The sequence below is a fragment of the Sebastes umbrosus genome, chromosome 23, assembly GCF_015220745.1.
Source record: "Sebastes umbrosus isolate fSebUmb1 chromosome 23, fSebUmb1.pri, whole genome shotgun sequence".
NCBI classification, from domain to species: domain Eukaryota; kingdom Metazoa; phylum Chordata; class Actinopteri; order Perciformes; family Sebastidae; genus Sebastes; species Sebastes umbrosus.
The window spans coordinates 10,041,333-10,067,839 of NC_051291.1; the positions used below are offsets into that span (position 1 = coordinate 10,041,333).

The following is a 26,507-nucleotide window of genomic DNA, read 5'->3' on the forward strand; positions in this document are numbered from 1 at the left end:
GCAGGGGTATTTTTACATTAATATTTTGGTACTTTTGCTTTTTCTAATTAGAATATAATACTACTAATATCTCGATAAAGATATATATCACAATATAGAATTTTAGAAAAATAGAAAATAACCACATGGTAAAGCCTATTTCTGTATACTCTTATTTGTATTAAATACTTAAAAAAAAAATTAAAACTACTCAGTATTTTCTCATTTTAAGAACTTGAGTGCAAAATGAAAAGACAGAAAAAATAAATAAGTATAGGCCTCGTCTATATCACGATAGAAATGATATAGAAAAATATATACTATAGACATTCTTATATTGTTTTGATGATATATAGTCATATTGCCCAGCCCTAATCTGGAGTTTGTTTTTAGGTCCAACATGATTATGCCATTACAATAGATACATTTTAATTGTCTAAAAAGAGGACTTTTCTTGTGATTTTTGAGTCATTATCCGAAGAGCAGCTCAAACAAACTCTACTTGAGTCCAGAAGTGTTCCAACCCAAACATTTTTTTTAAAGGATCTGAATACTTCCTCCACCACTGACTGTGTCTGCAGTTGTGCCACCTTGGCAGGAAAACTTAGGCCTGAAGACAGTCAGACAAATAATAATACTACATGTCAAAATATATGACGTTTGTGCCTCGCATTTACAGGTCAGACAATCATTACAAACGTGCCGCCTCTCACTCCCACAATACAACAAACACACAACCACGTATTCACACCAAACCAGTAGATCCACTTTCCCCAGGTTCACAATGCAGTTTAGGAGGGAGAATGGCTGTTTGGCTGTTTGAGAGCCAACCCACCCTTATTATGACATGATTAATATTCTTCAGTTGCTGAGGGGGTGGCTCTAGAGGAGGAGGAGTAGGGAAGTGGAACTGGCAAAACGCATGGCATGACACAAAATAGCCGAGTATAAAGAGGGAAACACTACAGGACAAGCACGACGCATGTAAGGAGAGAGTTTTAGGCAAGGTGTGGTAGCTGTTCATGTGATAAACAGATATCCACACGTTTTAATGGATCAATCAAGCGAAAACATAACTTGATTCTCCTGTTTTTTTACAGAGTCCTGTCTAGAAAACTGCTCCAAGGTCGGAGACGTACAAAGAAAAAACAAGGAGTGTACGAGACAGCTGCTCTGTCTCTCAACACTAAAAGTACGCCTTAACTCCATGAGGGTTACTACCAACAAGTTTCCATAAACAAGGCAAAAAAACATGGAGAAAATCTCACTAAGCATACTGGACGGCCTCTCAGGTTCACAGAGTAAGATGGGTACAAAAGATTAAAACACTACAGGGACTCTGAACAGGCCATGCAGCATTTCTCTAAAACTGTTCAGCTTTGTGACTCCATAGCCGCCATATTTTGATCCAGAAAAGTACAGTGAAAAGCAACCATTTGAAGATAATAATAATTATGTAGCTGGAGCAAGTGTTAAGTGAAATTTCAAACAAGAGTCCCAAGGTAAAGTGGTGATACGATACCTGCGTGAGCCCTTCTCAGCCCTATCGCTCTTGCTGCATGCCGTAAGAGCAATGTGCAACACTTCCTGTGTGCGTTGCCGCTCAAGTATTCACTGTCAAAGTGAAAACGTAAGTGCATGCATGAGGTCTGGAGGCGGAACCAGGGTAAGGTGTGTGTGTGCACAACAGATTAACTGCCACACAGAGGAATCTAAACTGTTTGAGTGTGTGGAAAGAACCTGGCTTAAAAGATAGGGTGAGAGTTTGAAATCATACTTGAGAGAGAGTTCAGGAGGCTCACTAACTAATGATTAACCAGATCAAAGTCTATATTTTATAATACATGGTTATAAGATCTGGTCGAGGCTTATATCATTGGTTAAAGGAGGAAATTATTTATAAAGGAACTGGGCTTTGACCTACCAGTGAATCAGTTACAGAAAGACATACAGAAGGCAAACAAGTGAGGCAGCATGTTCAGTGGGAAGGAAGGAAGTAGGGGTGGGGAAAAAATCAATTCACCTATGTATTGTGATTTTGAAATAGATTTTTTAATGCGTGAATCGATATATTTGCTTCATTTGAGTCTTTGCTGAGGTAGAAGGAAGTTACTACTTTTATTGTTGTAGTCTGAGTAACTTGGCATCATATCGTATCCGTCAACCAAAACAAAACACAATGAGCCGAAACGACAAAGTAGTAAACGTCAGAGGGTCGGCGTGGATATTACCTTCACCCTCACATTTTAAATCCAAAGTGGTAAACACTACAGACATTATGGCTAAAGGTGCATGCTAACTCTGTCATGGACAGGAAACGTTATCGAATTGCGGTAACATGCGGTCAAGCCAGCCATCACTCTCATCTCCGTGGTCAAATCGGACGCTACAACTGTAGAGCATCCATATACTGATATTTATGGTAAATACAATAACACAAAGCTGACCATGGATGTATAAAGAAAACAGAGCTGATGTTGAGAACTAGAGACAGACTTGGCAAAGTTAGCGGAAGTATACACGTGTGACTACGTCTGATTTTCAAAATAAGGTGTTAACAAAGGGAACTGTATATACAAAATACATATATGGAAATAAGATTGATTGGATTATATTCACCAGAAGTATAAAACAGTACATGTACCTTGTAAATTAAAACAAAAATACCACTAATTTGTGAGGGAAATGTCTTTATTCTTTGAATTTTGGGTTGCTGAATTTTTTTTTATAAATAATGCCTGACAATGACTGATATATTTGACTTCCGGACATGTCAGACTACATACATACATACTTAAAATCAAACATTTTTACCGTATTAATTTAGATATTTTCCAAATTATAAGTCCCTAGCAGTGTATGATTTAACTTTATCCTATGGTCTAGTGTTAAAAAAGTTAAAACAAAAAACACAATTGTAATATAGAACCGCAATACGTGATAGTGTTGAATCGGGAGATAGGTGTATCGTCCCAGCCCTAGTATTTTATAATACACGGTTTTAAGATGTGGTAAAGGCTTGTATCATTGGTTAAGGGAGGAAAATATTTATAAAGGAATAGGGCTTTTGACCTACCAGTGAATCAGTGGCAGAAAGACATACAGAAGGCAAACATGTGAGGCAGCTTGTTCAGTGGAAAGGAAGTAAGCGTGTTTGAATTTATGTGTTCATAGCTGGAGGGTTTGTATCATTCATGTCTCCACTCCTCCTGGGAAGTGGAAAGGAGGGCCTAGAGAATGGGAGGACACATATAGACATACAGGCAGTCATGATCAGACTTGAACATGAACAGCTATGGCGTCATGCACATGAAAAGATGATGAGTGAGAGAAAGAAATTACATTTTTGGAATTTCTTGAAGTTCAAATTGAGGCGTGCAGCTAGATATGCCCTATTTATAGCTTTGTCAAGAGTATTTAACAAGGAACAGATGTGATTTAAAATGCAAACACCTGCTGAGAGAGGGCGAAGAGGCAGAGTGGACGAGCGTGGAGAATGGAGAGATCAACAGCAGGAGAGAAAAAGAGCAGCACACTGACTGAACAGCCAGAGGCAACGCCTTCACTCCTAAAGAGCTCCCACTTGCTGCCATGGCAACACTACGTATTCTGTCGGCGTGTGCGCGCACGCCGAGCTCTTGTGTGTGTGTGTAGCTGTGGATACACACACACACACACACACACACTGCGTTAGCCAACAGCTGGTCACGCTGCTGCAGACTTCAGGGGGATGTGGAAGGGGACGTGACGCTGGCTCGCTGGTGAGTAACCAGTATCCCAGACTCGGCTGGCACAATACGTCAAAGAGATGTGTGTGTGCGTCCAGCTACGCTCTGTCCCTCTGGTCTGGATGGGACCTGCGCAGCAGCAGGTGGAAGCCCCTTTCAAGCTTGTTATCTGCTTTTGAATAAAGCTGCAGCAGGCGATCGGACGCAGAGCTCGGGCGGACAAAGAGCGAGTGAGAGAGTCAAGGCGAGGGGTTTACTCCTACCGTGGAGCGGAGGAAGGGGGGCGGGCGCGGTGGGACTGTTTAAGACGCCATGTCTATGTGAGGGCCACCTGTCACTCAGGCCAGTGACCATGGCAACAGGCCCTGCGCAGTGCAGAGGGGAGGGAGGGGAGTGAGGGGACAGATACCATGGCAACACAAGCTGTCACGGCAACAGCTCTGATGAAGGCCGAGAGGAGGTATCTCTCTCTCTTTTAAAGAGACAGGAGCCCCTCCATAAGTTGATGACGTGTGTTATTCTTTAGTCATACGAGAAGCTTCATGTAGTTGACCAGAAAAAGCCGATGTCCTTGACGAGACTATAGGAAACAGAGAGGAGGGGCGCTAGGAGGCTTGTTGCCATGGCGCCATGCACCATTTCTGTTTTACTGACTCAATGCAGCGTACACGTGCAAACATCCGGCTATAGCATTAGTGAAGGATCAAGGAAAATTATGTGGTGTACGCTGGTTTGCATGTGTCACATACATCCACATTATAGGCTTACTGTCAGTTTCACATGCTCAGATGTAGTAAATAGCTGAGTTTATGTGATGAGCAGTGCAAGTATAATCAATGGCAAGACTGAACTGTCCATTAGAGCAGACACCAGAGGGGCCTTGCTTCCATGAACTGAAAAATCTCATTAACAGTAACTTTGTGAACGTGGGAGAGGAGATGTATGTGGAAAGAGAGGTTTGAACCAAGCCGTGGAGTTAAGAAAAAGATAATACAGCTGCTTTGGTCATTATAGAAGGCATGTTGGGCATATTCAGAGGAGAGGGGGCAGAGGAAAGTATATTACATCAACTAAGTGTCAAATGCATGTGTGCAAACAAGCCAAAGAGTGGTGAGAACAGTGTACCGGCACGATTATGGCCAAAATGATAATCATAATTATTTTGATGATCGATTTTAGCGACAAAATATTTTCATTGCACTTTCACATTTAAATACACAGACCACTGCTTTCACTGGGGCTGATCCGATTGCCTCGAAGCTTCGACCGTTGCCATAGTATTCAACCTCCAAATCACTATTCGAATAGTTAATTTACATTTTTTATAGGTATATACATACATACATACATACATTCATACATACGTATGTAATAATAATGTATACATTCCAAAATAGCCCATGAAATAAGGAATAATCCCACAACATTAATTATTATTAGTTATTCTCAAACAGATACCGCTGTTTGTTGTGTGTAGAGGTGCGTATGTGTACAGTAGTGCGGTGTCTACACTGAAACGGGGGAAATGGAGACGGAAAGACAAAATAACATGTCCGCTTGCTTCGCTGCGCTGCTCCGCGAAGCTTTGAATATTTCTCACTGAAGCTTCGAAGCCCAAAAAATGGTATTGGGGACAGCCCTATCACTTTTCAAATCCGCACTGCAGCCGCAACATTCAGGATTGTTTCTCACAGGCTGCCACTGTAGGGGGCGCCCGAAGCGGCATGACGGCTCCCCAAAAGTGAAGCCAAAGCATCTCGATCGCTGGCTGTTAGTTTATGAAGTGCTTGATTTGATATGCAGCGGAGTTTTCTATGAGCGACGCATTTTAAACGTCTTTGAGTCCTTCAAAAGCGCTATATAAATTGAATTTATTCATGTTCATTTAATTGTGGGAAGTCAAAATCGTGATCGCGATTGATATTCGATTAATTGTGCAGCCCTGATCCAAAGCACTTTTTCAAAATACCTCCAAATAGGAACTTCATAGCAAAGACACAAAACTTCCTAGTTCTGCCATATCCTAACACTTAAGAATGACCCGAAGCCATTATGAGGCAGGTGGCCAAGTATGCCGATTGTACCAAATTATTGTAGCCGCAGTAAAGGAATCTTCAGGAGGATAAAAGGACTGCTTGGTGTTCAGATTTCAATGAAGAAATAACAGTAGAAGAATGGCAGGATATTTGTTTACAATCTCAAGTCCAAACTATAAACTCTCGGTTCGAACTGCTTCAGTACAAATGGACAATGAAACTATACATTACTCCAGTTTTACTCCATCGCATTAACCCTTATATACTTGATGTATGTATCATATATGGTATATATGAAGGTAACTTGTTGCATTGCCTTTGGGAATGCCCAACCATACAGGAGGATTGGAGAGGAGCTTCCACTATGCCCTAAATTGTGTATTTTTGGATGTTTTCCAGTAAACTGTAGGCTTAATAATACAAATAAGAAGATGGTTATATTCTGTTTACTTGAAGCTAAACATAAAATTGCTCTGTCATGAAAATCTATGAATAGACCAAGCAAACAAAGTTGGGCTGATGGATTGTTGCATTGTCTGGCTATGGATAAATATACATATATAGTAAAAGGGAAATACAGCTCTTTTTATAAGATGTTGTGCAGCCCTAACAGTGGCAGTGAAACTGAGAATGAACTTTTGGCAAAGACCAAAGATGGTATGTAAGAATGAGGGGAGAAAATGAGGAAGTGTTGGGGCATACAAGGTGTGAACTGTCACGGCTTGGTGTTACTCACTCTGAGCCCGCAGCCATGTCCAGGTATGAGGTGTCTGCAGTGTCCACCCCTACTGGGATGACTATGCTCATGACGTTCTCTGCTGATCAGTTCTTGTCCTACTGAGTCCAGAGAATGGGAGTCCAAAACACTGAGGCATGCCAGCCACAGCAGTCATTGCAGACATCTAAGTGCATCCACAAGGCCTGAACATGGAGACAAAAGAGAATGGGAACAAAGAAAAATCAGTTAGTATTGTGTAGAGGCATCATACAGTGATGATCACTTCAACAATGTGTAATTTCTTTCACACCAAGAACAAAAGCGCTTGCAAGGCTGCAAACCTGAAATTACAAATCATAGTGAAAACGGGGTATTTCCAGCACATGTTGATGCATTGAAATGATTCATACTTTCAGACCAAGAACAGTGTTTGACATGGAAGGAATTTCCCCTGACAAAGCTGAGGTATTGACTGATGAAAAGCAAGAGGATGCAATATTGTAAAGTTGCTGTGATCTGCGCTAAAGCGACCTCTACATCTGCCAGGAAGGCTGCACTGTAAGAAAGCTCCCACAAAGGGGAGCAAGAGCACACAGAGCAGCCAGCCGCCATGAAAGGAGGGAGGAAAAAACGCAACACAGAGGCCATTTTTCCCCCCTTCGACTGGAGAGGACTGCTCTATTCTGAGCCCTCACACATCCCAATAAAATACTTTTTGATAGGAAAGCTTACATTTTGATCATTCTCTAGCTATTCACACTGAAAAAGCTGCTTTAAGATCAAGCCATCAATAATTAACTGCATTAGGAGTCAGTCGATGGCTGTAGTGTCCCTTTGGTCCCCGGCTCGGACTCATAAATTATACACTAGCGATAGTATTGATGGGAATATTAAGCCATGTATTTGTGTGTGATGTGAATCCAGACGGGAGCATGTGTGTCAGTGTGGCTGCCCCTGATACACAGAGCTCTGTTGATAAGCGGGATTAATGGGAGGGACAGATGTCGAGACAAAATAGGCTGGAGGTCACACCTCCGCCTGCTCGGGCCAAACAAAAGGCTCAGATCATGGCTCCGGGTGTACATGTGAGATGTCATGTATTGAGTGCTTCACACAAGTAATAACACACCATCACACCATCATGTCTCTGCACGTCTATGGAGATATCTGCCCGTTCTGGCCTAACCATGTCCTCTGAAGCACTTGCAAAAATGCATGTCGACACATAAACATCTCTCTCCAGGGAACCTGCTCAGATGTCGACCCTGACTACACGGCCTCTGTCAAGGAAACTCATACCTCACAGGGGAGAAACACACAACAGGAGATTCTTTAAATAGTAATTTCAGGTACTAATTCACCCAAATGCACTATTTGAGCCAGTAGGACTGGTGAGAGGCTCGCAGACATGACAGCTGTCAGCTCCAGGCCTAATTAATAGCAGGAAGAAGACCCCCGTGTGTCTGTGTGTCAACCAAGGCTACTGATGGGTTTCAAATACTCCTCTGATTATGTGGGCACTGGGTTAAACAGTAGAGCTGGGACGAAACGTCTATCTCCCGATTCGATACTATCACGATACTTGGGTGCTGATTCGATATGTATTGCGATTCGATATTACGATTTATTGCGATTTTTGTTAACTTTTTTAACACTAGACCATGAGAATAAGTTGAATCAAGCACTTCTACGGACTTTTAATTTGGAAAATATCTATATTAATACAGTAAAAATGTTTAATTTTTAGACATTTCTTTCTCAAATTAGTGGTATTTTATTTTTAATTTATAAGGGACATGTAATGTTTTATACTTCTGGTGAATATAATCCAATCAATCTTATTTCCATATATGTATTGTGTATATACAGTTCCCTTTGTTAACATCTTATTTTGAAAACTGGACAATGTCAGACATGTTTACTTCCGCTAACTTCTCCAAGTCCGTCGCCAGCTCTCCCGTTAGCTCCGTTTTCTTTATACATCCATGGTCAGCTCCATCATTTGAATGCATTTAACATAAATGTCAGTATATGGGTGCTTTACAGTTGTAGCGTCGGCTGGTGTGGCTTGACCACATGTTAACGCAATACGATAACGTTTCCTGTCTATGACAGAGTTAGCATGCAGCTTTAGCCATGATGTCTAGCTCTGCTTTTCCTGAAATGTGTGAAACCTGAAGTGTTTCCATACTCTACTGTATGTGTAGTGCTTACCACTTTAGGTTTAAAATGTGAGGGTGCAGGTCGTATCCTCGCGAACCCTCCGCCGTTTTCTACTCTCTAGTTTCGGCTCGCAGCGGTTTGTTTTGTTTGAAGGATACAGGACGGATATGACATCACCTTACTCTGACTACAACAATAAAAGCGGTAACTTCCTTCTACCTCTGACTCAAATGAAAAAAATGTATTGATTCTGGCATTAAAAAATCAATTTCAAAATCGTAAAAGAATATTGCGATACATATGTGAATCCATTTCAGGGCTTTAACACTGGCAGAGGCATTTCATGATGGAACCTGATGTAAGCAGGACACTTTCCTTCAACGAGGATTGGCCGGTTTGCCAAAAACACTGAAATAACAGACTCCCCCTCCTTTGTATCATCTGAGAGGCCCAGTATGTTTTAGCTCTGGTAAATAGCTTTCCTCCGAAGCTGCCTGTTTGTTCCCTCGTCCACTAGGTTCGTCTCCACTTCATCCAGGGAATCCTGCTGTCACAACTAAGGAATGCATACGCACAAGCTCACGCTTACAGATAACCTCTTGCTCTGTCCTTTCAAACATTCCTCTCTCCAAGGAAGTGTGCAAACATACGTGCAACTGTGCTGCAGCCCAGACACAGTCAAGACTGACAAAGGGCGGGTGGAAAAAAGAAAAACAAGTACAGTACAGCAGCATTCCTGACTAAATCTGAACTGCGCTGGGACTGCTCCTCCTACTTCCTCTCGAAGAGCTGTCCATCACGCCGGAGAAACGCAGCCAAAGAAAGGAAAAGAAAAAAGAAAATACCACCCCCCCCCCTTCCCATACTGTGCCCAGTCACCCCGCCCAGCCGGATTTCTCTCCCTCCTCTGTGCATTTCCTAAATAAACCTGAGACTGTAACGCAGAGCGAAGGGGAAGGGGAGTGTCGCAGTTCCTAATTACAAGAGACCATTTAAAGTCACCTTTGGCCAGATCCACTGCTGTTATGGAAGCAAGAGGAGCGAGGGGTGGGGAAAAGGGGGAGCATGCACAGTAGAAGAGGGACATGTAGCGTAAAAAACAAGCCACAGGATGGAAAAGGTTTGCGTCTCTGAACAGATTTCCTTGAGCTGTAGGGAGCTTTAGAAATCATCCACAGCCCCTCCATTTCAGAGGGCAGCGGGGTGGGGGAGGTGTACACGGGGTCTGTCTGACAGTGACGCTACACAGCCCTAAACCTTGGTGGACTCTGGGTGGCAGAGTGGAGCACACAGCGTAACCCAGTCCCTCCCTCAGCGAGGGGACACAGTCACGTCATTGTGTGGGGGAATAACTATCCTTTTAAGACCGAACCGCACTGAAGTCAGTGAGGGAAAACCCACACCGCCGCACTCACAAACCATGCCGCTACAAACAACAGCTTTCCTCTCTCCTCCGTTTATTACCACTGCTCTGTTTGTGTTTTCATTCTCGTTTTCGCAGCCAAGTCTCGGCAGATTATGTTTTTCGATAAGTAGGAAAATGAGGGATCCCAACATGCCAAGCTGATGTGACTTCACACCGTCCTCATGGCTGGCTGCAATGACTCAGTTCATAAACAAACGGATAAAACAAACTCATATATGTACACAGGAAGAAGCATGACCCACATGGAATGTAGGCCTGGCCCTCTTCTTCACGGTGTTACCCACAGTGGGACACGTTGCATCTGCCCTGTCCTTCATAAATCAGTGTGCCCAATGGCTGCCAGCTCTCCCCCTGCACTCCAGCACTGAAGGTGAAGTCATACATCAATACAGCGGGGGGATATGGATGCAAGCAATTTTGTGGCCACAATAGGAACTGTGCTACAAGCCAATACCTCATGCCATTCATTTAGGAGTCAGATGATGAGGAGACAGCAGTGTTGCAGTGTCCTATAGCGCTGCAACGATTAATCGATTAGTTGTCAACTATTAAATTAATTGCCAACTATTTTGATAATTGATAAAAATCGGTTTGAGTCATTTTTTAAGAAAAAGAAAATCAAATTGCAGCTTCTTAGATGTGAATATTTTCTGGTTTCTTTACTCCTTTATGACAGTAAAGTGAATATTTTTGCGATGTGGACAAAACAAGACATTAAAAGGACGTCATCTTGAGCTTTGGGAAACACTGATTGACATTTTTCACCATTTTCTGACATTTTATAGAACAAACAACTAATCGATGATCAAGAAAATAATCGACAATTAAAATAATCAGCAAAATGTACTTTAAGTATGAAAGGTAAATGTACTCATTCTGCTGGAAAATGGCCCATGTAACAGATATATTGTAATGTATGACAAAAAGAGTGTTCTGCTACACAAATTTATAGCATTATTTTAAGTTACTGTGTCTCTATCTTTGCTTTTTTTGTGAAAGAACAGATATTTCACCTCTTTGGTTTATTTACTTGAAACCATTTGAGAGGTTTAGAGGAGAAATGTGTTTATTTGTGTAAAATCTTGTTTCTAGGAAGAAATCCTTTATTGTCGAAATTAAACAGCAGTCCTGACGGTGCAAACACATATTAAACAGTAAGTACAAAAACAGTAAGATATTACACACTGCTGAGTTGTAATGGCTCTTTATACAAGTAATAAATAAATACGGAAGTGAGTATGTACAAAGGAATAAAACTAAGGTGCAGTTTGAATGCAAAATCGTAATGTAAAGCTGTAGAGACGTACAAAATATACAAATTAACTGAAAATAATTGTTAATTGCAGCCCTGGTGTCCTATAAGTAGCAACTAGTTAACAATAAAGGAGAAGGGCCAGCAGTGCAGCAGGCTGATAGACTCAAAAGAACATTTAGGAGGTTTTCAGGGCTACATTACATGTCTATATCACAGTGGGCATGGTGCTGCAACTCAAAAGTGCATCACAACAAGCTTGGTACCTTCTGCCAAGTGTTTTATCAGCATGGAGACTTTTTATATGAATGTGAGAAGACATATAATCCTAATGCAGCATCCCAAGGACAAAACACTATCCTCTGTGCTCAGTTCAAACAGCCAGGGAGTGAGCGAGTTAAAGTCAGTAGGAACAGGATCTGGCAGCAAAGCTGGGGCAGCCCTCCTGTAGTCTGAGTAATGTCTATTCGAGAGAACCCCCGGGGCACGATCTCTCCATCTCCCTCTCACTGCTGCTTACAGAGTATCACAGCCAGGCTCTCTGTGGTCAAAGGTGAGTTCCTTTAAACATTAGCAAATAAGACAGTAGGGCTGAGACGATACACCTATCACGATACTTGGGTGTCGATTCGATATGTGTTTCGATTCAATATTACGATTTATTGCGATTTTTGTCAACTTTTTTAACACTAGACCATGGGAAAAAGTTGAATTATACACTTCTAGGGACTTTTACTTTGGAAAATCTCAAAATTAATACATTAAAATGTTTGATTTTCAGCATGTATGTAATCAGAGATGTCCTGAAGTCCAATATATCAGTAATAGTCAGGTATTATTTATTATATTTTTTTCCAGCAACCCAAAAATCAAAGAATAAAACACATTTCCCTCACAAATTAGTGATATTTTCTTTTTAATTTATAAGGGACATGTAATGTTTCATACTTCTGGTTAATACAATCCAATCAATCTTATTTCCATATATGTATTTTGTATATACAGTTCCCTTTGTTAAAATTTCATTTTGAAAACCAGACGATGTTACACGTGTATACTTCCCTTAACTTTGCTAAGTCCATTGCTAGCTCTCCCGTCAGCTCCGTTCTCTTTATACATCCATGGTCAGCTCCATCGGGGCCGTTTAAATGCATTTAACATAAATGTCCGTATATGGGTGCTCCACAGTTGTAGCGTCGGCCGATTTGACCACTGAGATACGAGTGACGGCTGTCTTGACCGCACGTTACCGCTATATGATAACATTTCCTGTCTATGACAGAGTTAGCATGCAGCTTTAGCCGTGATGTCTAGCTCTGCTTTTCCTGCAATGTGTAAAGCCCTAAGTGTTTCCATCCTTTACTGGATGTGTAGTGTTTACCTCCTTGGATTTAAAATGTGAGGGTGCAGGTCACATCCATGCAGACCCTTCGTGTTTTGACTCACAGTAGTTTGTTTTGGTTGATGGATACAGGACGGATATGACGTCATGTTACTCAGACTACAACAATAAAAGCGGTAACTTCCTTTGACCTCCGTATACACTCAAATAAAGCAAATATATTGATTCTGGCATTATAAAATCAATTTCAAATCGTAAAAAAAGAATTGTGATCCATAGGTGATCGATTTTTTCCCCACCCCTTGTTACATTACACTGCATCTGTGTGACTGAGCTTGTGCAGGCTGATCTGGTTGTCAGAGCAGGCACATAAGCAGCTGGAAGCTAATTACAGCATTTAGAGAATGTAAAGTGCAGCTAACTAAAAATGTGCATGTGTGTCCAGAGAAAATGAGGAGAGGCAACTCAGCATCTACAGGGCAAAAGAACTGTAAGAGCCACTCAGGTCCCATTACAGCATTGTTCAAGGATCAATTTCACGCCTTGACCGCAGTGCCGTTACATCACCGACACTGATGGCATATCCCCTCTTTATTCGGCCCATCCTGCCTCAAGCTCGAATGCTATTGTAACACAGGCGCAGCAACAGGAAGAAGGCTAGGAAGGTGTAGCAGGGCTGCAGCCTCAGCAGCCCTAGAGCCACCTGTCGGGGAGGCAGCTCGCTAGCTTAAAGAGGGATCTGTTACGGCCCAGCTAGCAGCACAAAAACAGGTCACCTGAGCCCTGGCTTCTGCTCCCAGCTGGGATACCATGTGACTGTGCTGGGCCCGCTTTGTCTCTGGGTCTCTCCGGGTCTGGGTACCACACAAGTGTGATCACTGGAGACCAGGGAGCCCCACATGGTGAGGTGCGTATCTACAGAGACGTACACTTCACCTACACAGACGGGCTACTGTTTCAGGGATGAGAGTTTATTGTCTGGAGACAGGAAAGAGCACAATAACAAGGGGAGCTCCTCCAAGTGCAGGAGGAGTGTCAAAGAGAGAGTCTAAGGCCTTAATCTGCCCTGTCACTATGTCAATACACCAATAGACATCCTGTGCACTAGGGGTGGGGAAAATTGATTCACCTATGTATCACGATTTTTTTTTTTTAAACTTTGAAATTGCTTTTTTTAATGCCAGAATCAATATATTTGCTTCCTTAGAGTCTGTGCAGAGATAGAAGGAAGTTACTGCTTTTATTGTTGCAGTCTGAGTAACGGGACGTCATATCCGTTCTGTATCTGTCAACCAAAACAGACCGCTGCAAGCCAAAATGTAGAAACGGAGGATCGGCATGTAGACGACCCTCACATTTTAAATCCAAAGTAGTAAACGCTACACATACAGTAAAGTATGGAAACTTTTGGGGTTTCACACACTGCCAGAAAAAGCAGAGCTAGACATCGTGGCTAAAGCTGCATACTAACTGTCATGGACAGGAAACGTTATCATATAGCGGTAACGTGCGGTCAAGCCAGCCGTCACTCTCATCTCAGTGGTCCAATCAGCCGACACTACAGCTTTAGAGCACCCATATACTGACATTTATGTTAAATACAATCAAACGGAGCTGACGGGAGAGCTAACGATGGACTTGGCAAAGTTAGAGGAAGTATACACGTGGGACTACATCCAGTTTTCAAAATTAAGTGTGAACAAAAGAAACTGTATGCAAAATACATATATGGAATTAAAATTAATTGGATTATATTCACCAGATGTATAAAACATTACATGTACTTTATAAATTAAAAAGAAAATGCTACTAATTTGTGAGGGAAATGTCTTGTCTCTGGAAAAAAATAATAAATAATTCCTGACAATGGCTGATATATTTGACCTCAGGACATCTCTGACTACATACATGCTGAAAATCAAACATTTGAATAAATTAATTAAGATATTTTCCAAAGTAAAAGTCCCTAGAAGTGTATGATTTAACTTTTTCCCATGGTCTAGTGTTAAAAAAAGTTAACAAAAATCGCAATAAATCATAATATTGAATCGCAATACTTGTAGAATCGGCACCAAAGTATCGTGATTGTATCAAATCAGGAGATAGGTGTATCGTCCGAAACCTAGTGCTGGATATTTGATCGTATGTGTGCCTGAGAGTCTGTCTAGGGGTTAGGGTGAGAGGAAAGGTGTGTCATCGGAGACCACTATGACTCCCTGCTGCCCTGCCAGAGTGCCCTGTCCCTGTGGCAGAGGGGGGAGTGGCAGCAGCTCACCTCCCGTCACCATCTCTGTCAACAAAGCAAGCAAACACACTTTGCTGCTGCACAAGGCAACCAGGCATATATATACAGCCAGTCAGGTATTTACCACTTTCAGCTCCAATGTCATGTAGACAGAGGAAAAAAGGGAGTGAGTATCAGCACAGAGGCCTCTGCTCCTTTACAAGGAAGAACAAGATGGCTGGGGATTTTGTGTATTATGTAGCGGAGACTGATTAAGCACAGCATACTCATCTAGTAGTAATAAAACCTCCACACAAGAGAAGACCCTTTGGCACTTACTATTATGTGAACCATATCCACAGGCAGCTGAACTTCATTACAACGACAGAAGCTATACAGACCATTCAAGTGCTTAGCGATGTTTATGATATGAATAATGATAAAGTGAGTTTAACTGACCCTCTTTTGTCTACCGTTCACATGGTATGGTTTGAAGGCCTCATGCTGCTACTGCCTGGTGCTTTAGTCAAACAAGCACCTTCATATTAAACATCCATTAACACTGATGGCCCACACTGACAACAATACAACATCTTCACCCGACAGCTAATCAGCTGTTTAGAGTCATGTAAATCACATGTATGTTGTTGATAGTTTGAAGTACAATATAACTAAGCATATTTGTGGTTCAATTTGCTTCAGCGACTATAACCTTTTTTCCTTTTCTTCACTGAACCGACATTAAAATTATCAGGAGGAAAAGAGAAAAAAACAACTTGGCAAAAGTCATGAACAGGCATTTCAGCTGAATAAAGTGCCAAAGTTTGTCCCACAGGGTGACGTAGAGGAAAGGCCAGCTGTGCCATACCATCGCAGGGCTTTGTGAGAGCCCAAAGGCTTGAAACCACTATCCTGGGCATTCAATTTTAAACATATCCTATTATATGAGGGAATATGCAAGATTAGTATTTGATGTGATCAAGGCGATTTTCTTTTTTACTATTGTGTACTTTAAATATATGCAGTACAACTGTAGGCTGTAATATTACCTTGCTAAATATAAATATCAGATGAAAACACTGACTGGGACATTTTTTGCATTTTATTATGTCTAATAAATGTTTGTTTAGGTTAAGTCTACTTTAGCTAAAGCAAATTTAATATTCCACTGATCTTTACACTCAGTACAAACATCAAACTATCCTCCTTAACCAACATTAAAATTCAAAATGCTTATTATTATCCAGCATAACTAACCAGCTCACATCCAACTTCTATAAAATATTGAGAGCATTTCTACCACACTAAAGGGGATACATGCTAAACAGTAAAGAGGAAATGCAAACCACGAGTGCAGGGGACAAACTACATATTGTTTGGAGGTGATATGTGGCTGCAGATATGTATTTTGGCAATGTTTGTGTACCTTTATGAAGCCATCAAACAGTATATAAATGTGTTCTTTACAGTATTTTTACAGTACTTGTGTAGTAATTGTCTATGATAATAAACCTCATGTTCCCATCATTTACAACATTACAGCACGAAACAGGAGCAATAGCATAAGCAGTGACGCATGTTACAGGGGGTACTATGTTACTAGTGTTGGGAAAAGGCACAACAACAGCATCAGTGATTGTAACCACGACATGCCACAAAAAGTGCAGTATTATCGATGCATGATGTTGGATTGTTTGACGTTATTGTTATGAAGTAAAATAAAAAAAAAAACGTGTGTTGTGTAGTTGCCTCCCAGTGAGTATGTCGGCGATGCATCGTCATATCCGTTCTGTATCTGTCAACCAAAACAGACCGCTGCAAGCCAAAATGTAGAATACGGAGGGTCGGCATGTATACAACCCTCACATATTAAATCCAAAGTGATAAACACTACACATACAGTAAAGGATGGAAACATTTGTGGTTCCACACACTGCCAGGAAAAGCAGAGCTAGACATCACGGCTAAAGCTGCATGCTAACTCTGTCATGGACAGGAAACGTTATCATATTACGGTAACGTGCGGTCAAGCAAGCCGTCACTCATCTCCGTGGTCAAATCAGCGGACGCTAAAACTGTAGAGCACCCATATACTGATATTTATGGTAAATACGATCAAATGGAGCTGATGGGAGAGCTAGCGATGAACTTGGCAAAGTTAGAGGAAATATACACGTGAGACTACGTCCAGTTTTCAAAATGAAGTGCTAACAAAAGGAACTTTATGCAAAACACATATATGGAATTCAAATTAATTAGATTATATTCACCAGATGTATAAAACATTACATGTCCCTTATAAATTAAAAACACTTACACTATTTTTGCAGTACTTGTGTAGTAATTGTCTATGATAATAAACCTCATGTCCCAGCATTTAACATTAACCAGCTCACATCCAACTTCTATAAAATATTGAGAGCATTTCTACCACACTAAAGGGGATACATGCTAAACAGTAAAGAGGAAATATAAACCATGGGTGCAGGGGACAAACTACATATTGTTTGGCGGTGATATGTGGCTGCAGATATGTATCCATATATGGTTAGTTATGCTGGTTAATAATAAGCATTTTGAATTTTAATGTAAAATTGAAAATTACTACAAAAGTACTGCACAAATAGTGTTAAGAGCACATTTATATACTGTTTGATGGCTGTGATATGTGGCTGCAGATATGTATTTTGACAATGTTTGTGTACCTTTATGAAGCCATCAAACAGTATATAAATGTGCTCTTTACATAGTGTAAAGGGCACATTTATATACGTTTTGATGGCTCCTTAATGGCTACTTTTTTTGCAGTACTTGTGTAGTCATTTTCTATGATAATAAACCTCATGTCCCATCATTTAACATTAACCAGCTCACATCCAACTTCTATAAAATATTGCGAGTATTTCTACCAAACTAAAGGGGATACATGCTAAACAGTAAAGAGGAAATATAAACCATGGGTGCAGGGGACAAACTACATATTGTTTGGAGGTAATATGTGGCTGCAGATATGTATTTTGACAACGTTTGTGTACCTTTATGAAGCCATCAAACAGTATATAAATGTGCTCTTTACACTATTTGTGCAGTACTTGTGTAGTCATTTTCTATGATAATAAACCTCATGTCCCATCATTTAACATTAACCAGCTCACATCCAACTTCTATAAAATATTGAGAGCATTTCTACCACACTAAAGGGGATACATGCTAAACAGTAAAGAGGAAATATAAACCATGGGTGCAGGGGACAAACTACATATTGTTTGGAGGTGATATGTGGCTGCAGATATGTATTTTGACAATGTTTGTGTACCAATGTTATGAAGCCATCAAACAGTATATAAATGTGCTCTTTACACTATTTGTGCAGTACTTGTGTAGTAATTTTCGATGATAATAAACCTCATGTCCCATCATTTAACATTAACCAGCTCACATCCAACTTCTATAAAATATTGAGAGCATTTCTACCACACTAAAGGGGATACATGCTAAACAGTAAACCATGGGTGCAGGGGACAAACTACATATTGTTTGGAGGTGATATGAGGCTGCAGATATGTATTTTGACAATGTTTGTGTACCAATGTTATGAAGCCATCAAACAGTATATAAATGTGCTCTTTACAGTATTTTGTGCAGTACTTGTGTGTAATTTTCTATGATAATAAACCTCTTGTCCCATAATTTAACATTACAGCACGAAAACAGGAGCATAAGCAGTGACGCATGTAACAGGGGTACTATGTTACTCGTTTTGGGAATAGGCACAACAACAGCGTCAGTGATTGTAACCACGACAAGACACAAAAAACGCAGTATTATCGATGCATGATGTCGGATTGTTTGACGTTATTGTTATGAAGTAAATGTGTTGTGTAGTTGCTTCCCAGTGAGTATGTCGGCGCTGCAGTCAGTCCTGCCGATAGGGGTGTGGAGGGTAACAACGTTGCTATTATGTTACCACAACACCCTGGCTGCTGTCGCCATTTTCATAGCGCTTTTTTCTCTCAGGGACTGCGAGACATATTCCGTGTGGCAAAGGGGAGCCTCGGCCATGGGAGGAAAATCCCCCCAAGAATGCATTCAATCGCCTCTTTCATACACTCTACCTTAAGTATCACTCTGTCGGTACAGTCTCTGTGTTGTTACCAGTAAGGCTTGTTTGTGAGTTCCGTCGAACAGCAGAGCTAACAAAGCTAATCGGGCTAGCAGCAGCGACGGCCTCTCTGGAAATGTAGCAGCAGGCTAAAGTCAGAGTAGCGAAGCCCGCTTTAAAATTACTTATTGAATACGCTTTACATTTGACTTTTTTTAAACAAATATGGCAGAAAACGATACGTTTAACACAATGTTCATTTTTGGACCGTAAACAAAAATTACCGTTGCAAGTAAACGGTCAAAGCTAACTGCAAGCTAATGCTAGCAATGTGAGCTAACACCGACCGTTGGAAGTAAAAGTTCCAAAAAGCTAACGGCAAGCTAATGCGTAGATAAAGCTAGCACCCGACCGTTGGAAGCTAACGTTCAAATCTAACGGCAACTAGCACCGACCGTTCGAAGTTAACGACAAGCTAATGCGTAGATAAAGCTAGCATAGTAAGGTTAGCTAGCACTGGCCCTTGGACGTAAACGCTCAAAAGCTAACGGCGAGCTAATGCGTATAAAGCTAGCAAAGTCGGCTGTTTGCACCGACCGTTGGAAAATCTAACTGCAAGCTAACCGACCGTTGGAAGTAAACGTTCAAAAATAACGGCAAGCGTATAAACCTAGCAACGACCGTTCGAAAAGCTAACGGCAAGCTAATGCGTAGATAAAGCTGTGGATTAATACTTGGGGCTCGTCGCAAGACAGGAAACATCAACTACTTTTGGGGGGCAAATGAGTCGATTGCACATAAACGGTGATTTCAGGTCGCAATAGTGCCAGTATAGTTCATTATGGAGATGGAGTTTGTATGACTGGGGATCCCAAATGGAGCACCCCCCTCCCCCAACCCCAACCCCAACAGCTTGCAGAACTCAATACACCCTGAATCTAAATTAAGTGATTATACTTTAATAACAAAAATACACGTCGTTAAATACACGTGGGTTTATCTCCACGATGCCATAAAAGGCTCAGTAGATTACTGCGCAATTTTTTATAACAGTTTGAGGACATAACGGGACTAAAATATGTGTTTACATGCATGTTAAAATGTGCTTTATAACAGTGTGTATGAAACTAAAGGTAATCCTGTGCTCTGGTAAGCAGGGTGAGAGGAGCCACCACCACGACACACATTTTGCTTCTTCTTACTTAAATGTGGTGTTTTCATGCTGGCTAAGTATTGCAAACGTTACATTAGGTCACATTATTTACACTAATCAAGCAACAGAGGTACTGGCGCGTTTGCTGACAGCTGCACGGACTAATCTAATGTAAAGTAAATATATAACTGGTTGAAAATAAAGCGGGTTGCGTTATATTAGGTCACATTATTTACACTAAAACTGTGCGCAACATGGCCCCTGCAGTGTGACCATGAAGTCCTTCTACTTTAGTCAAATAATGTATTAATTAAGCACACAAGTTCACTGCTGTTCATCTGTTGTTGACCGTGTCTTGCTGTAGTGAAGACATTATGAGGACTATCTATATGGGACAGCCATTAATCTAATTGCAGCTTTTTCCCTTCTCACCATAATGTTGTACATTTGGCGTTAAAAGGCTCGCTTTAACTATAAATAATAATCACAACAGGACCTGTACATACTAATTAAGCTAGATAACTTTGTTTTGTATGACCACACTTATTGAAAAGAGGAGGTATGTGTCAAAGCTAATTTAAGCTACTAGTAGCATGCGTTAGTTAGCAACTCCTGGCCAACTTTGACACTTTGTATTTGGAAACTTAACATAGTTACACATTATAATTAAAGGCACATATGTTAGGAATAAGGATATAATATATACAAGCTCCGAGTGGTGTTGATAAAGCTAGCTAGCTAAGCTAAACTCAGCATGATGAGAGCTAACTAAAGCCAACAATAGCCTCGGATTTGTGCTCTCCTCCTACAACTACATTAAATGCAGTTTACTCACCGTTTTATGTCCACTCTGGAGGATGTGAAGAGCAGATAACCTGGGTAAAGACCCCCGTCGCTTTTCCTTCCACACAGCTTTCCAACAACCAAAACAATACTTGTGTGCAAACACACACTGCGGATCCCCTCAGCAAAGCTTTACAGTGTTTAGCATTTAAAGGTGTTTCTAAAGGAGTACTTTGCTGTGGTAAAATCCCCGGCTTCTTGTTCTACGAGGTGACAGTAAATGTGGCTGTAAATCAAGTCGGAATAGGTTAAAACTGTGCGCTAGTCATCGGTAGACTTTTTAGAAATTAGATCCCCTCAAAGCAGTCTCTTTTGCCTTTGCAAAAATGGCGGCCCTGCCAGGACTGGAGAGACTCCGCCTCCTCCTCCACCTCCCTCCTCCTCCATCACTAAACCGGGGCTCCGCCTCCACACACTGCGGGGCTGCCCAGCCGGTTTCACAGGGGCAGCACCGGGACCGCGCTCCGCTCCGCTCCGTGCGCGTCCACGACTCTATATCCTCTCAAGACTATTTATGTCTAACAGATTTACCTTGTGCTGCTGCAGCCCTGCACTATTTGCACAATTACTAGAGACATTTGGACCTTAGAAAATGAAATCATTGATAAGTGATAAATTAAACTTGCTTAACCCTCCTGTTACCTTCAAATTTACTAACATCTTTTATCCTTGGGGTCAATTTGACCCCAGCAATTTAAACCTCCAGAAAATGATTATAATTAAAATTGTTACCCAAGTTTGTGTGTTAGGTACTTCATGTTTGTTTGTTGACTACCTAAATAGCCCTTTAAATAAAATCAATATCTTCACGGGAACCATATTTTGCCGCCCCCAAAGCGTGGGGAAATATCAAAGTTCTAGCAAGAATGATGTTTCCCCTCCCCCATGTCGTGTGAACTATCAGTGGTTCTCGCACTACTACAGTTATGGTTATGTTAGGTTAGGGCCCTAAAGCTTTTTGAAGATTATAAAGTTGCATGTTATAGTGACCTCAATATCATCCAAAACAAATGTGTGTAAAATGTTGATATTTCTTATATGTTTTATACAGCTAAAACAGCCTGGGGTCAAATTGACCCCAAAGAACACCGATGCGTACAGCATGTGTACAGGACATTGAAAACATATCATTTTAATTTTATGTTTACCCAGTTGTCCCCATTAAATTAGGAAAAGTCATTAAATATGAAGCAAAAAAAATGATGTCAATCATTTATTTAGAGACGTTAAACATTGAATGGGGTCAAATTGACCCCAAAGATAATAGGAGGGTTAAGTCATATATAACGGGTGGTTTAATAATTGTTTTTGTTAGGATAAAAATAGCCAGATTATTCCACAAAGTGTCTGTCAGATAATTATATAATTATTGCACAGCATCAGATAATTATTGCACAGAGTGATCAGGATATGTTATTGCACATATTCGTAGCAGTAGATTTACAGTATTTACATTGCACAAAAAGGGGTAATACAGACCATACCATACAACATTATTGAACTTGTCATAATAAACCACACACACTAACCTACATGTTTTATATGATACACACTGGATTTACTTTGTTTATATAAACAAAATCAAAGCCTCTGTATGTTATTTATTTGTGTCTGTGTTATGCCTTATAATCATACCATACCAACCTTTTTCCCAACTGCCATAAACCTCCTGAACTCTGACATCTCCTCTGTCTGAGTTGAACACGTGCAATGTAAATGTGCAATAACTTTTGTGTCACTTTTGTGCAATGTAAATACTGTAAATCTACTGCTACGGATATGTGCAATAACATATGCTGATCACTCTGTGCAACAATTATTTGATGCTGTGCAATACTTATATAATTATCTGACGCACTGGAGCTTTTACTCTTGTGTGTTATACTCTATTTCAGCTTCTATCCTAGCTTTTATTTTTAGCTTGTTTTAATTTTCTAATCTTTAATGTTTTTATGATTTTATAACTGTTTTAATTATGTCTTAATGTTCTTTTGCACTTTGTCGCAATGTTCTTGAATGTTTATGAAAAGCACTTTGAAATGCCCTGTTGCTGAAATGTGCTATACAAATAAAGCTGCCTTGCCTTGCCTTGCCTATAAGTGATGATTAAACTTGCTTAAGTCATATACAGTATAACAGGTGGTTTAATAATTGTTTTGTGTTAGGATAAAAATAGCCCCCAATCATGCAGCACATTCATTTGCATGTGGTGTTCTGGTTACATTCATGCACCGTGCAATCTTCATGATCTTTTTGAAAGTGAAGTCAGCTGTGGGAATGTTTTTAATCAGGAGGTTTTTGTTTTTCCTCTCCTTCCTCTTAAGGAGTATTTTGCCTCAGCATGAACCCACATAGCCAGATTATATTTCATTTAATGTACAATGCTTTTGATTTATTAAAAATATATATAGATTTGACTCCCAAAAGGTGGGCTGAGTAGGCCAGACCAGATTGTTTATTAATGCAGAATGCTTGTGACACTTATATTTACTCTCTTGCATATAATTTGCACATTGATTTACTACCTCATCTTATTTTATTTTAAAACAAAATTGTAATTTGCACACTTATAGTACTTTGCTGGTGTATATAGTAGGTTATTGTTATTCTATGTTCATATTTTTATAGTGTATTCTAATATTCTTTATATTGTGTATTGTGATATTATCTCTAGTGTTGATATGTATATTTATTGTGTGCTGTACATTGCTTAGATAACCAGCTGCTTTAACTTTTTTTTTTTAATTCCCCAATTTGGGATCAATAAAGTACATCTATCTATCTATCTATCTATGAATCCAAAATGTGCCTATTTTGGACCAAAATCCTTGATTTTTACCACTGGCATGGCTGAAAAGAAGCACCTAAATCCACTACCCAACGCAGGAGGAGGCAACTAAGCTGTTATGTAACCCCTTACACAAGAGCAGCGTTTTTGTGTATTGAACTGATGTTAGGAATGGAAACACTGACCAATAAGATTAAGTCAAGGACAAAGAAAACAGACCTATACAGGGGGTACAACATTACTGAACTTGTCCTAATAAACCACACACACTAAAACCTACATGTTTTATATGATTCACACTGGATTTACTTTGTTTATAAGATAAGATAAGATATTCCTTTATTAGTCCCGCAGTGGGGAAATTTGCAGTGTACAGCAGCAAAGGGGATAGTGCAAAAAACAACAAGCATCAGCTAACACAGTAAAAAATAGCTAAACAAGTGTAACAAAATATGAACCATTCTAAATCGAAGGAAGTATAAAAAATAGCACAGTATTGCAAATAATCAGACTATTAACAAAATTGCACAAGTGGAAAATGATATTGCACAGTGAGAATGAAATGAATGAATGAAATTCCACCTGAAAATATCAGGTTATTGTCAGTTTTTAAGTAGAGTAAGTGGTCTACTGGGAGCAGTGCTGGTTGTGGAGTCGGACAGCTGTAGGAAGGAATTTATAAAAAAAAAAAATCAAATCCTCTATATGTTATTTGTGTCTGTGTTATGCCTCATAGTAGTAGTTGCAATTTACAACCCTTTTGATTTATTTAACAACCTTATTATAGGGGCGTAAACTGAGGCATGTTTGACACAGAAAAGAAATAATTCTTAGCAGTCTTTTTATGACAGCTTTTATTGTTGTGGTGAATCTGTCAAATTTCCAGAAAATATGTCTGTAAGAAATCCCTTTGACATCATATGTTTGAGAGAGGATGTTCTCATCCTTTCCATCTATTGACCCTCCCCCACCTCCTCCACCCCCACAACCGCATCCACCCGCACATGCGCAGTAGAGCAGGACCGCTGCAACTGCTGCTGCACTGGACAGACAGACAGGGCTGTTAGAAGTAAAGCTGGTAGTGGAAGAAGGACCGTTTAGACTGAACTGGACGTTAAAAGACGCTTCTTAAGGGGAAATGTTAACGGTAAACGGCTGTTGGAGGATGCTGTGAAACGGGTCAGATTTTTCCAGGAGAGGATAATATTTTTGAGGAAATAAATAAATAAATAAATAAATAATTAAAAAAAAGGGAGAGTATGACAATAATTTCACTTGTTTTGTTTCATTTCTGTTGTCCTTTTATGTATGGCACATGCTCTTTGTTTATGTTTTTGCTATGCTTCTTTTGTATGTAAATGTTTTTTCTGCTGTTACTATGTATACTGTCATTTTAAAATAATAATAAAAGCCAACATAAAATAAAAAAAAACAATAAAAAAAAGCGAGTATGACAATAATTTCACTTAAAAACTTTAAAGATATTGCATACATTCATTGTTTTTTATTGCTTTTTTATTTTGTGAAGAAGAAATTGTTAACAGATATAATTCCATTTCTTTCATAAATACAAAGAAATTAGGCTTTTTTTTTGGTAAATTTACACTTTTGAATTTATTTATTTATTTTTTTTATTGTTTTTTTATATTATTTTTTATTGTGTTTTTTTATTATTTTTTTTTATTGTGTTTTTTTTTTTAATGTTGATTTTGTTTCATTTCTGTTGTCCTTTTGTTTGGCACAGCTCTTTTTATTTATGTTTTCGCTATGCTTCTTTTGTATGTAAATGTTTTTAATGTTTTCTGCTGTTACTATGTATACTGCCATATTGAAATAATAATTAAAAAAAAAATTCTATACATATTTTTTTATATATTATGATTTTTTATATAATATTTTTATATATTATATATATATATACATATATAAAAATATATATATTATATTATATTTATTTTATATATAATATAAATATTTTATATATTTTTTTATATATTTTTTATTTTTTATATATATATTTTTTATATATATATTTTTTTTTTGTAGAGGAAACTTGATGACATCATGCAGCTAGTATTTGTGGGCGGGCTCTGAGCTGAGAGGAGAGAGGGGCGCAACCGGAGAGCAATCTTCCACCAGGCGCCATTATGGTAACAAACCTACCCGTGTTTGTGTGTCTTTATCTTCGTTAAAACATGCGGGAAACTGGGTAAAATGGTAAATGGCGTCGACATAACGGTGTTTATTTTGCACACGACGTTGTAAAATTTGCGTTGAGCGATATATATATGTAAAAAAGAGCGACTTCCTTGATGTTAATTTGTTGGCGTTAGGTAACGACTGGGAACAAGATGGCGTCGAGGATTTCTTTCTTGTGAGTAGTGCACGACGGGTTCGCGAGGTCGCGCACTCTTGGGGCGGCGGCGCTGTCGTGCGCGTTCACGACACAGTGTTATTATTTCCTGTCTTTCACATCCTGAGTGAAGTTCAATTCACATCCACAGCAGCAGATAGAAAGCATTTTTTCTTATTAATTTAATTCTAATTCTCGCGAAGTTCCACATTCACAAGTGTAAATTTACCCAAAAAAAAGCCTAATTTCTTTATATTTATGAAAGAAATGGAATTATTATTTTCCTAATTATTATTCTATTATTATAAAATTAAATGTATTTTGGTTTTTGAAGACGATTCTGTACATTTTTCAATTATTTTTTGACATTTTATAGACAAAACTATTCATATCTTAAAAA

At 39.6% G+C, this 26,507-nt stretch overlaps 1 protein-coding gene across 12 annotated transcripts in view; it reads right to left on the reverse strand.

Annotated features, from left to right (window-relative positions):
• The window catches only part of kmt2e (lysine (K)-specific methyltransferase 2E), a 40,189-nt gene extending 18,865 nt beyond the window's left edge, over positions 1–21,324 (reverse strand). For 11 of the 12 annotated variants that reach the window (XM_037760102.1, XM_037760100.1, XM_037760096.1 and 8 more), the window contains exons 1-2: positions 20,959–21,324; positions 6,480–6,664 (exon numbers count right to left, since the gene is read on the reverse strand). In XM_037760102.1, the coding sequence (XP_037616030.1) occupies positions 6,480–6,550 (71 nt within the window). In that variant the 5' untranslated portion in view covers positions 6,551–6,664; positions 20,959–21,324. Of the gene's footprint in view, positions 1–6,479; positions 6,665–18,983; positions 19,003–20,958 lie in introns of those variants that run through there. The other variant, XM_037760093.1, reaches the window with a different exon arrangement.
• Positions 21,325–26,507: the final 5,183 nt, after the last annotated feature.